We start from the raw sequence: 12996 nt of genomic DNA on the forward strand, positions 1-12996 counted from the left end.
CATCCCAGAAGAGGAGAAAAAGATCCATCCATTTTATTTCGAGCTTATAAGGTCATTTATAAGAGGCACAGGTGAGCTAGATCTCAACAGCTCTTGGGCAGGGGCTGGGCAATGAGAAATATTGTTTTATATATGATTTATTTACTAAATATTTATAGTTAATTAAACAAGTCAATCCACACAGTTTCTTCTATTACAGTGTTTGTTTTACAGTCTGAAGTAAGAAAGAAAATGGACAGGAATGCTGCCTTTTGGGGGGCGTGGGGGTCATCAATATTTCTTGCAGAATCTCAACAAATAAGACAAAGACCAAAAAATGTTTTAATTGAAACCTTGCATGTTTTATTCCCTTTTCATCAGGAGAGATGAAAATAAGCCTAAAAAAAAAAACCCAAAACCACACACTTTAAAGCCTTTGCAGATTTATTGTTGAAAAGTGCGCTAAAGATGTACTGGTGACACGGGCTTCATTAGCAATTCAACACGTTTAAATATTCACATTCCAGAAGGGTAGCTGAGCTACGGCTCTTTACAACATCCCCGCAGCTGTGGAGATTTCACAAAGCATATTCCTTATTTCTATTATTTATATGTCCTTGCAGCTCTTGACTGGACTACTGTCATCTGCTCTATTTGTTTGAACAAAGGGATCTCCATTCCACTCAAGACTCAACACGCGAACCTCCTTTGAAGAAGCTTAGATCCGCATGGCTCTGCATATTGACGGACGCATAAGAAGGACAAGACGGTGGCCGCTGCTTGGGAAGAGAAGGTTAAGATTGTCCGGCATCTTTCTCCACGTACACCTTGTAATTCTTTCCTCTGTTGTTGTCCCAGTGCATCGACGTTCCGCATCCAGGCCTGAAAGACACACAAAACTCTATCCCCTCAGTTGGGTTGACGTTCCGAGTTAAGCTCAAGTCGAAGGTGAAAACGTCCACATCGAAACCGCCACAGCGCTGCTGTTGCCGGAACATGCACGGGATGTCGTAGTGGTGCTGCCAGCAGTCAAAGGTGAGCCTTAAGTGGACGGCCTTGTCAGCGCTCCCGTGGCAGACGTACACTTTCCCACTCACGGTGCGCTCGGAAACGTTGCAGCTTTCCAACTGTACGTTTGTCTCTCGTAGGCGTGCGAGGAAGGATTTGGAGTCGAGAGTCGGCTGAGGGAAGCCCAGACGATATTTGCGGTTCTGTGTGTTTTCCGAGTCAGGCGGGTTGTTTGGGCAGGACTCCATCAGATGGGTCTCAGTGGACGAGGAGGTATCGGGCATGAATAGATGCACGGCAGTGAGGGCCAGTCCTTTGGCGTCCGCAAACACCACGCGCTTCTTGCAGAGGCCTCCGGCTTTCCTGAGGAAACAGCTCTGAAGTTCTGAGGACGGCGAGGGCGAAGAACGATTCGATGCAGACGACTGCGAAGAGGAGGGTTGATGGGAAGAGTGGAAGCCGGTTCTTTGCGGACTGCCGGCGGGCGGATATTGACGCAAAGTAGGTTTCATGGATAAAAGTTGATAAAGTCGCCGGCGCTGGCTCAGAGTTAAGCACACGGCGAGGTCGACCGGCATGCCGGTCAGCTGAGGGTGGCTGCCAAGGGTCGGCAGTACTCTGAGGGTTCGGACAAGAATGGATGAATTTCAGGTTTTATATACAAAACATAGGACATAAATATTTGATTGTAAAGGAATGTGCTTTTGTCTTTGTGTAAGTTTATCTTTCACATGCAGTCAATAGCGATAATGCTTACCTGGTGCAATTCATTTCCAAAGTATAGTCGTCACTCTGCCATAGGAGTTCTGACAACTCATCCACCAGCGGACATCAACCGGAAAACTGAGAAAACACAGACTTTGAAAAATGTGTCACATCTCCGTGGACTAAATGGGACAGCAGGAATTTTTTTAATAGGTGCTAAAGTTTGCATCAGATCCAAGGAGGAAAGAAAAATACGATTCTACATTATCACAACTGACAGGAGCTAGAAGTGTCCAAACATGTTTAGATTTCAACTGCTGCCAAAGGCTTGCTTTGGAGCACTGGATCTTTTGACATTACAATTTACAACGGATTACTGTACGTATAATAATCATAGATCGTTTTTAATGTGTGGATATCACCACAATCGAGGGAGACCATCCTTTAGAACAATACATGTCCATCATTTAATCATAACTCAGGCTGATACAGTATTAATAGTGATCAAAAGAAAAGTTAATAAAACTACAAACAAAAAATAATACTTAGTAATAACTCCCCGATTCTTTGAAAATGTCACAACAGAAAGAATATGAAATAGAGGATAGGCAGTATTCTAGCAATAATGCAGTTCAACAAATGCACATTTGTAAAAATGCATCAACAATAATAGAAATAGTTTCAAACTGTACTCACGTGTTTCATCAGTAATTACCAAGAGAAGACCAAGTCAAAACTCTGCTCTCACCTTAGCTTAGGTGAGACGTTTACAGAGAAATGAGGCTGAACCTTCAGTGGCAGCTGGTTTGCATATCACATGAGTTGAGCCAATGACGCTGCTTTTTTTCCCATGTACTGCCCCTAAACTGCATCTGAAGTGGAGCGCTGTTCTTCTTGATCACTGTTCAAAAAACGTCAACACTAATAAACCTTGCAAACACATGCATTCATTTACATTTCATTCACTGGTTGAATTTGAGGAAGACAGATACACACACACACAGACACACACACGCACAGAGCTGAGCGCTCCGCCTATGTGACTGACTGGTCCGTCTATCTGTTACTGATGGACGCCCGTTTTGCTGACGATTGACGAATGATGGGAACATTTTTAAAATAGACGGACGAAGCCCCTTTATTTAGTCCGACATTCGTCAGTAGTCTGACATTCGTCTATTTTTCGCGGCAAGGCTTCGATGGCCGCGATGAGCCTGGGGATGAAAATAGTGAGTTGTTGTTGCTCGGGGGACAGATTTGAATTATGGACCAGGCTGTGAAAAGGCTTCTAAAGCGCTGTGATTCACTATTTCTGTTCAAATATGGTTCAGATCGCCGACGGAAGCCCGTTTAAGATTAGAGGTAGACTGGCCAATAGTATATACAATTATTTTTACCCCCGGAAAAAAAGGCGAATGACCGATGTCGGAAGGGTACCCACAATGCAGACGGATGCCGAATAACGGACACTTAATTTGTAGTAAATTGAGTCAATGTATGTAAAAAAAGATATAGATTTTTTTCCCCCTAGTTTGCTTATTGGTATGCTAATTATGCAGATTGTCATAATTTGCTATTGAAATACAAGCATAGTGTGAATAGAGTCTTATACTGATGTTGGACTTATGATCGTCGTGTTAAGCTGCGTTTTGATGACTGTACACTGTGTCATCACTTGGAGATGTTGACGGACAGGCGGGGCCTCCATGTCGACTATCACCAGTGGCATCTTGCCTCATGTGTGAGGTCACACAAGTGAACAAGTGAATAGTCTTCGTGCTTACCTTTTATGGCAGTCATTATATTTTCTGCCACTGCAATGAGTCTGACATCTTCTATGGACGTCACCACATGTATTTGTTTCTAAAATGTCTTCATGAATGTTTTTTTTAGGTAACAAGAAAAATCCCAATGCCACAGAAAACACGTTTTATAAATAACTTGAAACTGTTAATTGATTTTGTCTTAGTATCAGTTATCATTTTTACACATTAAGACGGTTAAGAATGTTAAATGTTTTTCAAAAGATTATGCATTTTTAAAGGTGTTCGGATATCTATATTAGAACAATATATATTTTTTAATATGCGTAAAGCAAAAACTATAAACAGCAACATCACAAGCATAAGTTAATGGTGAGTCTCTACTAACTGTGACATGCAGGTGTTCAATCAGATCATACAGATGCTGTATGCGTAATGTGTCGTTCATCATAAATCTAGTGAGTCTGTCCTTGTCTATGTCTGTCTACCTGTTTAGATCACTTCCTCGATGTGTCAATGCGGGTAATGTCTCGGACGAGCCATGCATGCCACTACAGGTATTTCTTGAATAATTGGGATGCAATTGTAGAACCCAAGACAACCAGAATGGCCTTTTCACGGTCTGCATTTTCAATTAATAGAATTCATTTAAATAAGAAGGCCCATTTTCTAAGTATACATTTTTCTACTGAAAATAATCATTTTGGGGACAACAGGGATAGAGCATGCATTTTAGTTCCTCCTTAGTTACATTTTTCCATAGCAATAAAGAATGAACTACAAATAAAGGAAAACTATAAAAAAAAAATTCAAATAAACAAAATAAGACCAAACATCCAGGTCCACAACTTAGACTTGGAGGACAAAAAGGGAATGAGGCAAGTTCAAAGCCCAAACTATTTATGGAACGAAACCTTCAAAGTCGCTCGAATTGTATTTCCACTAGCAAAACTATCAGGTTTCCACTCAGAGGCGGAATGATGAGAGAGGCTGATGGAAGGTTACGGGACGAGAGCATTGAATCGCAGACTGTAACCCCCATTACATTACAGCAGGCCCTCCATCAATGCACTCATGCCGTCCAGAAGTAGGCAATGGGGAACGCTGCCCTCCTGTGGAGATTGAAGGTCCTCACCGCTTAGTCTGATGATATATACAGTACTGGCACTTAAAGGCCACTTCATAAACCTCGACGTTCAATTGAAATCCACGCAGACAGGACAGAGCTGCATCAAACCCTAACCCTAACCCTAACCCTAACCCAAACTGCAGTCAAACAAAAGTTAACCTTCAATTTGTACTGACCTGTCCATTGAAAAACATTTCTATTATTGTGCAGTCCTCTTTCCTACATATTTTTTCTTAATACACCCAACACCAATGAGTGACTACATAAATCCAAGTCATGTGAATTTGCATTGCTCCAAAGATGCTAACAACAACGGAGTAAACAAGCAATTGATAGACTTTGTTGCAGCAGCTGGAACACTTAATTTTCGTTGCACAATGAAAAAATAGACTTAACTATTGTATTCTTTCCTGATTGAAAATTATGTCTTATCTATGTCTTTATAGCGCAAACAAAGACAAAACAACAGCCCCTGTAGTGAAACAGCAATCATTACAAAGTGATAAAAATGTCCATTGCTAGTGTTTTTAAAGCATGGAGTTATTATTATTAATTCAAGAGTTCAGTGCAATCATAACATTTTAAAAGATTAAGAGTTTAATTATTCTGTCTGTTTATCTCCCAGTGTTGCACATTATAAATGACACATAGGTCGTGTTGCAGCTTCCTACATAAACTTGTCTTCAAAGGTTGTGGTATTCATTGGGAAGAAAATATGCTTTGTGCCAGAGTTTGGAATCTAGTCCAGAGCAGAAATTACAGGACAGAAAATAAAAACTCACATCTACATCACAACTGAACTGTAAAGTAAGGTGGAGGGTACATCATGATTTGGGGCTGCTTAGCAACCTCAGGGCCTGGACGAATTGTTACCACAGAGGGAAAAATAAATTCCCAAGTTTATCAAGATATTTTGCCGGAATTTCAGTGGAAGAAAATATGTCTTCTGGAATGGAGTTTTGACCTCAATTGTCAAAGTGATTCACATCAGAAATCCCCAAAATATTGCTGATCTTTCTTGGTTGAAAATAATACCTTCCTGATTCCTTATCTACTGAACATGACAGGCATTGCCGTCAGTATCATGAGTAAACCACATACGACAATCATATACCAGCTTTATAAAGGCAATAAATAACAAATTGAGTGCCGAAACCTTTTCAATTGTGCGTCTGAACTACAGTGGAAACACTGCATTAGCTTTAAATTTTAAGTGATGCTTTCAAATGCAAAATATTTTCAATTTGCTGCATTGAAGTGGTTGGTCTCAAAGTGGTATTTATTCCACGAGGGCCCCAAATCCCTGGCGGCATCCTTGACTATTATACATTTACATATTCTTTTCATATTCTGTGCATATTATTGCGTGGACAGCAGTGTATAGACGTAACTGAGCGCTGCATGACACCAAAATCCCGCAAGGACGAACCCGGACGTTTGATGTATAATGCACTGCATGTGTCGTATGATTTATAATTAATTCACCTCGGTTCTGAAATCGGTAGCTTCTCTGACCCTAACATATTCCATTGTGGGTTACGCTATAATAGCATACAGTGTCGCTATAATATGCATGGAGGAAAGTCTAGTGTAATGTATTCATTCAAGTCTCATTCCGATTAAAGTATCACTGGCATGCTTAATATGGGAAGGACATCGTTTTTCCACCACTGGACCTTTTAGGTGTATTTCAAGTGGGTCATTTTTTTCAACTTTCAGAGAAATGTGTGCTAGTACAAAAGCAGATGTGTCCTCATCTTCACATTACACTTCCATTTCACTCACCAGCTGCGAACAACATTTGATTTCTCTCCGGTTTGTATGCTCACACAGCTGGAGAGTAAACGGACCGGTCATGTGAATCCAGGTGAAAGTGACCAATATTGCAGCTTTCAGCAATCATTCTCCGAATGAATCATGAGAAAAAAGAGGCAACCACAGGAAATGAATGCTGATCATATGCATCAAATATTCTGAAGTCATGCAACACAGACTGAGCTTTGCATGTGGAATTTTGTCTTATATGGCTTACTCACTTGATGGCAGTAGAGCACCGGTCATAGGATCAGACTCGGTTCCCTTCCCCGTGTTATGATGGAGCCACAAAAACAAAAAAAACCAAAGAAAGGTGCAGAACACGACTGGCCTGTTGAGTTTCGACACGTTTGCCCCATTGACTGCCAGTCGAGTCTAATTGGGACTGATGGATGTCATCTCCACCCACTGGACACTTCATTAAGTACCCCAGCACATTAATCATCCATTATATGAATTAATTCAACAATGCGCTTATCGTATTTATAGTTTGCAGTGGTGTGCAAGCGCCCTGCATGTTGTCTATCAGTGTCAATCAAAGCAAATGTACTGCATGTGGCTTATTTTACATACGTACCAATGTGCCATTTTGCTGGCTCGGCAACATTTGAAAACGTGCAGTAAATTGAAAGCAAGCAAACATTATGTTAATGAAAAAAATCATTCACCCACGAGCACACCTCACACAGGCAAGGAAAAGGTCCTTGTGTCCCGATGTCGTTCAGTGCACACGTGCTCTGTGAAGGGGTGTGGGGAAGGCGCCTACTGTACAGGATTTACTGCAAGAATTCATGCAAGCTCCCATGTGCTTTATACAAAATGATTGCAGGTAAATAATAGATTCACATCCCATGCAGCACCTAAAGGCTCACAAGCGCTGTTGTTGAATGGGACTCATTTTGCAATCACATGCTGCAATGTGTTGACCTTGGGGCAGGGAAATTGGGAAAGTTTTTTTTTTTTCCCCCAGAATAATGCCTCTAATGATCCCTTAAGCATTGCATGGCTGAATATCGAAGAGATCAAGTGAATTTCAGCTTTATTAAAACACTCCAGAGTCCGATGGTAAGGGAACTCTGCTAATGAAACGCTGCAGTTTCCCTGGGAGGATGTGTGTTTTGAGGAAGGTAATTTTATACCTGTAGCTGTTCAGCGCTTTAATAGTGTGGACAGCAAGTATAAATTCAGGAAACAGTGCAATAGTTTGATATGACAAAATAAAAAAAAAGATACAATAAGAGAAAGCCGTTTCAATAAGTGTGCTCACAATTCAGTTGGTAAAACGGAAAGGACAAAACGCCAAATTATATGTTTTGCTGTTTTCATTTAATACACAGTGAAACAACACATTCAAAACTGGCAATAAGGATAAATGTCATGACTGGCCTATGAATGGACCACAGCGCAGGCAGAAAAATGCTTGAACAGTAACAGCCTTTATTCAAACAAGCTGCACAAAGTGAATGTGACACAACCCAAATACACTAATGCAACAAAAACAATGACCAACAAAGGAGAACTGCAAGCGAAGAGCAAAAACCAAATGGAGGTAGATGGCGCCTCAGTGGAAGGAAGCGAAACAGAAGTAGCTACACAAGATAGAAAGAGAAAATTAAAAATCATAGAAGTACTGAGTCACAAACTTAATTACTTCTGGAATGCATAGTCTTGAACAAAAAAACAAAAGTCACAGAACTACCTAGACAAAAATGAACCTTGAGTATTCTCGGAGTTAGGTGGATTGGCGGCAAACATAGACGATACTCCAGCACCTTCCTTCGCTGGAGCTGCACCTAAATACCAGCCAAGGGTGATCACCAACAGGTGCAGCTAGTTGATCGCAGACAGGTGTGGCAAGGGGACTCCGCCCACCAATAAACCAAGGCACACTGGACAGAGGAAAAACATTACCAGCAAACCAAAACATGACAAAATAATGAAATAAGGAGAGTCACATTCTCCAATATTTCAGCCTTCATTTCTCCAAGCCTCGTGTGAATTGAGTCCACCTGTACAGTCCATTTTTCTCATTTCTCTTCACCCTGCACATCTTGCGGTCTGATGCGAAATGTCATCTTCTCCATTATTTGGATTTACTGCACAATTGCTGCACATTGATCCTGGTTAGGTGTCTCTACCTTAACACCAATTTCTAGTTTGCTAGCTTTCTTACTTGCGATTACCAAGTACGTATCTTATCTGTCCTTCATTAGGGTTAATCACACCTAAATATCTGTTGCGGGATATCCGGTACTCATCCTGTATCCAGTACCCCAAAAACACAATCTTCATGTGTAATTGGTGTTTGAGTATGTATTCCTAATTTTAGCTGTGAAAACGCATCGTTCCATTATTTTCCTGAGAACTCTCTGGAAAGATCTCATGTTAGCATCAGCGCTAACTGTTCAGAGGATGCTATGTTTGTACAAATGTTGCTTGACACTGCCTTTCCCTTCATGCATCTATTTTCTTGAGCTCTTGTCCTCATTTGGGGCATGGGAGAGCTGGAGCTCATCCCAGCTGACTGTGGGTGAGAGGTCAGATTGATTTCTATCTCACGGCTTGATTGTCATATGGATTTCTTTTTGAATTGGAGAAGCATTTCTTCCTATTGTTCTTCTCTTGTGACATTCAAACTTGTCTTTGGTGCGTTCAATGGTGCGTACCGCTCATGGATTCCTGTATAACTTTCCTCTAAATTGTCTTTGCACTTCAGTGATTTTTTTTTTTTTTTTTTGTACTTCTAGTAGCACTTTATAATTTGTTTTTCTTCAGACGCTTGCGTGTATTTTGATTTAGTAGCTAGCACCTGAAACAAAAACAAAAAAGAGTAATGGTCAGTCAAAGAGCGAATACATACTTTTTTAGACACCATGTATATTTTAACTTCAAAATGCAAGGTGTTGAACTAATAGACTATTCATTGTTTACCTTGTCTGCGCTGTAAATTGTTCTACGGCTCCAGTAGATAGAGATACATTTTCATTTCTCTAAGATCAGAGTGGTAGAAAGTGAATTAACCATGCAGGCTGGCAAGCAAGCAGCAGCATTGCATTAAATTCCTTCTAAATCAATCATTCCCTCTGATGCTTTTTGATCCCCTTCTTTAAATTTTTTTGTTCGTACCGTCATTCATCACTTCAAATCACTTTCGTTTTTCTGTTATCATCTGGAAAACAAAACATCTTGAAACTCATAAAAGTGTGCAGTACAGCAGAGTTTTGATTTCATTTCATTGTATTTATCATGCGAAGACAACCTCCCAGAGGTGAAACTCTCTTGTTCTTGTTGTCAGGCAATGCAAAGGTAATCCATTTGCCCTATGAAAAATGACAGTCCTGAATGCACTTTAAGATTTTAAGAGAGCTGTGATGCCGATTGACCTTAGAATTCTATTAAAACAATGGGAAGATACTCTAGTGTGCGACAACGAGGGTTACTGTGCGCTTTGAGGAGTTCCGAAATAGTCATTAATTAGAAATGAGATCCCCTTCGTGTAGCCACATTAGACAAAAAACAACACCATTATTGTACTTATAATAATGCAATGTACTATCACAGCCAGAGATGCTGGCACTTAAGAAAGATTCATTCTTAAGACCAGTTTATTTTTTATTTGTTTGTTTTTGTTTTCTAAATCTCATCATGATTTCATAAAGCAGCCATGTTTTTAGCCGTGTAAAACAGTGCTGAGGGGGCCCCCTAATTCTGCTGCTTCTGGTGTAACGCATGACATGACATTAAAACAAAACAAAAGTGTTAACTTTAATATACAAATAAGATGGAACAGCAAGCACGAGTGCGATGCGTTATAGCGTTTGAATTGCGTTTTATTTGAAAATTGAATTTCGAATTTACCATTTTGTAAATTGTAATAATCTCTGCTCCTCCTCCTGTCTAGTCAAGGAAGGCTGTTGAGGTAACAGCTGAGGAGAGAGAAGAGAGACTACATATTCATGCATAACATGCATAAACGTCCACACAATAATTAATAGTTAGGTTTAGGATAATACTAAAGTACATAATTACTAACACAAAAATGCCCAGGGCCATTTTTTGGGGGTCCCAGTCCTCCAGCCTTGCTGATGTTACAGCCATCATCGGGTGTATTGGGGAAAGGCTGAGGGACTTTGACACCTGCTGACTAACTACCTGAAGCGCTCCACCTGAAATAGCAAAGAGCCCATGTAAGCACATGAAAAAGGGTGATGGTGGCCGAAAACAAGCTGACAATGAACAAACATTTTGCAGTACCAGCCCTCCTTTGCGTGCGCTCATTTGCAACCATGAGGAGAGTGCAGAGTGACAGGCTGCTGCTCCCGAGGAGCGACACAAACAGAAGAAAGAATTCCTTTGTCCCCTATGCCGTCACATTCAAATGAACTATTTGCTGCGGATTTATATTCAAGTCCAAATGACACTGAGACATTTCGAAAGAAGGGTTCAGGAAGTCAAGGGGCAACTTGATGTCAGGATTGCATCACATGGCTACAAAATTACGAATGGAAAAAAAAAAAAGATCATCTATGCATCATTTAAATGTATTCTGTTTCTTTGTTGGGGTAAGTGTAAAATGAAATATAAAATCTTAATTTACTCCTAATGTTGCATCATTATGTTACTTCAAGGACCAAATGGAATAAATAGAACCTGAAAATTACCCTGGATCAGACTCAATATTTGATCAGGGCGTCAAATTTTCCACGCTCTCTGGTCGAAGTTAATTCCATGCCTCCTTCTTTTCACCATCTGAATTCAACGTGTCTGCCTAATCAGCCACAAGCAGAAGTGATCTGCTAACATTTCATATTCCCATGAATATTTGATTGTCAAAAATTGCCTTAAGGGAATGCGCCGGGCTAGAGGTTTGGTTTTGATTTGCGATTAAACTATCAAGAAATCAATTTCATGTGCGTTGAATAATTCAGGGTTTAATGGAATGAGAAATGGCAAAAGGGGCACGGGTTATGAAATGGGTCTGAAGGCTGTGTGTGTGTGTGTGTGTGTGCAGCTGGTGTGTGAGTGTTGGCGACTGAAGAATGGTGCGCGCGCGCGTGTGCGTGTGCGTCTGTCACTCAAAACGAAAACAGGCACAGAGTGGCTGGGGAGCTATTGTCAATTCACCTGTAGCAGTGGTGGAGCATGTCAAGTGGGCGCCTGCGTCAATAACACATTGAGAGGAAATCTGACTCCTGATTTGTGATACTTTGTCTTTTAGCAACTCATACCAAAAACATTTCTTTATTTATTTCTGATGACAGTTTGGATTTTCAGAAGCCAATCCACATTTTTGATTGACAGCATCCATCCATCCATTATCGATACCGCTTAGGGTCGCGGGGCGTGCTGGAGCCTATCCCAGCTGTCTTCGGGAAGTTGGCGGGGGACACCCTGAGCTGGTTGCCAGCCAATCGCAGGGCACACAGAGACAAACAAACAACCGCACTCACACTCACACCTAGGGGAAATTTAGAGAGTCCAATCAACTTACCGTGCATGTTTTTGGAATGTGGGAGCAAACCAGAGTACCCGGAGAAAACCCACGCAGGCACGGGGAGAACATGCAAACTCCACACAGGGAGGCCGGAGCCGGAATCAAACCCGCGACATCTGAACTGTGAGGCGGACGTGCTAACCAGTCGACCACCATGCCGCCCTATTGACAGCATCAGATATGATGATTAATTCGGTTAAAACATTTTTTAGAAGTTCAACTGTGTTTGTTGTTTGCAATGCATCTTAATGATGTGCTAAATATAGACAACTAAATGAACATTGGTATGATCAGTGAGGTTCTACATCAGAGGTTCCAGTACTGGGCCATAGACTTGATGGAGCTAGGCTATGAACCCCCTTGGGTGGAAAATGAAAATGAATACCTTTTTGGTAAATACAATATTAATATAATAACTGATAGTGTTATGTGGAGTGTTTAGGTTAGCTTCATACATATTTACAGGGACGAGCAGCCAGCATTATCAAAGTGCCAAGCGGAACTCTTCTAAAAAAATGTAGGGTTAAAATCATGCATTCCGTTTTCTTTTGCACTGTTTGTTCTCTCTTTTCACTTTACACGCAGCCTACAATGGGAAACACTGAAGGCACATGGGCTAACAATTAGCATCTGTGTGGCGGTGTTATTACCCTTTAAGCAAAGGGCATCTGAACACGCATTTTACAGCAATACATGTATACAGATAACAGTACGCACAGGTATATAGTCTTTATCCTCTGTGAAGAACGGTTAATAATCCAGCCATACTGAGAAGCCGAGAGAGGATCTTCGGTACAGTATCCGTATGTCCGTCTTATAAAATTCTTAAATGTTTTTTCCAAAGTTTATTACAATGGTACATTTAATATGTTTTCACTGTTCTTGTCCTCTGGTGTTTAATGCTGCTTAGTAAGAGTTTACTGCCCAATATAAGAGGAGTACAAAATATTGTAAAATTGGTAAATGGAGTGCATTTATACAGCACTCTACAGCTGCTCAAAGTGCTTTACAGAGGCTCACATTCACCCATTCACTGACATTGATCATTGATCAACTGTCTTTTCACAGTCGAGCCATTCAATCAGAGGAACTTCTTTAAATTT

General features: G+C 40.8%; 1 protein-coding gene across 1 annotated transcript; it reads right to left on the reverse strand.

The window, feature by feature from the left end:
- Positions 1-405: 405 nt before the first annotated feature.
- Positions 406-2457, reverse strand: ppp1r3c2a (protein phosphatase 1 regulatory subunit 3C2, duplicate a). Its single transcript, XM_086054036.1, has 3 exons — positions 2389-2457; positions 1745-1830; positions 406-1605 (listed from the first exon to the last, which is right to left on the reverse strand). The coding sequence occupies exons 2-3, from the start codon at positions 1756-1758 to the stop codon at positions 774-776; spliced, it is 846 nt and encodes a 281-aa protein (XP_085910162.1). The 5' UTR covers positions 1759-1830; positions 2389-2457; the 3' UTR covers positions 406-773.
- Between the last annotated feature and the right edge of the window lie 10539 nt (positions 2458-12996).

Source organism: Filicampus tigris, chromosome 15 (genome assembly GCF_054856515.1).
Source record: "Filicampus tigris isolate MCC_2025a chromosome 15, RoL_Ftig_1.0, whole genome shotgun sequence".
Classification (NCBI taxonomy): domain Eukaryota; kingdom Metazoa; phylum Chordata; class Actinopteri; order Syngnathiformes; family Syngnathidae; genus Filicampus; species Filicampus tigris.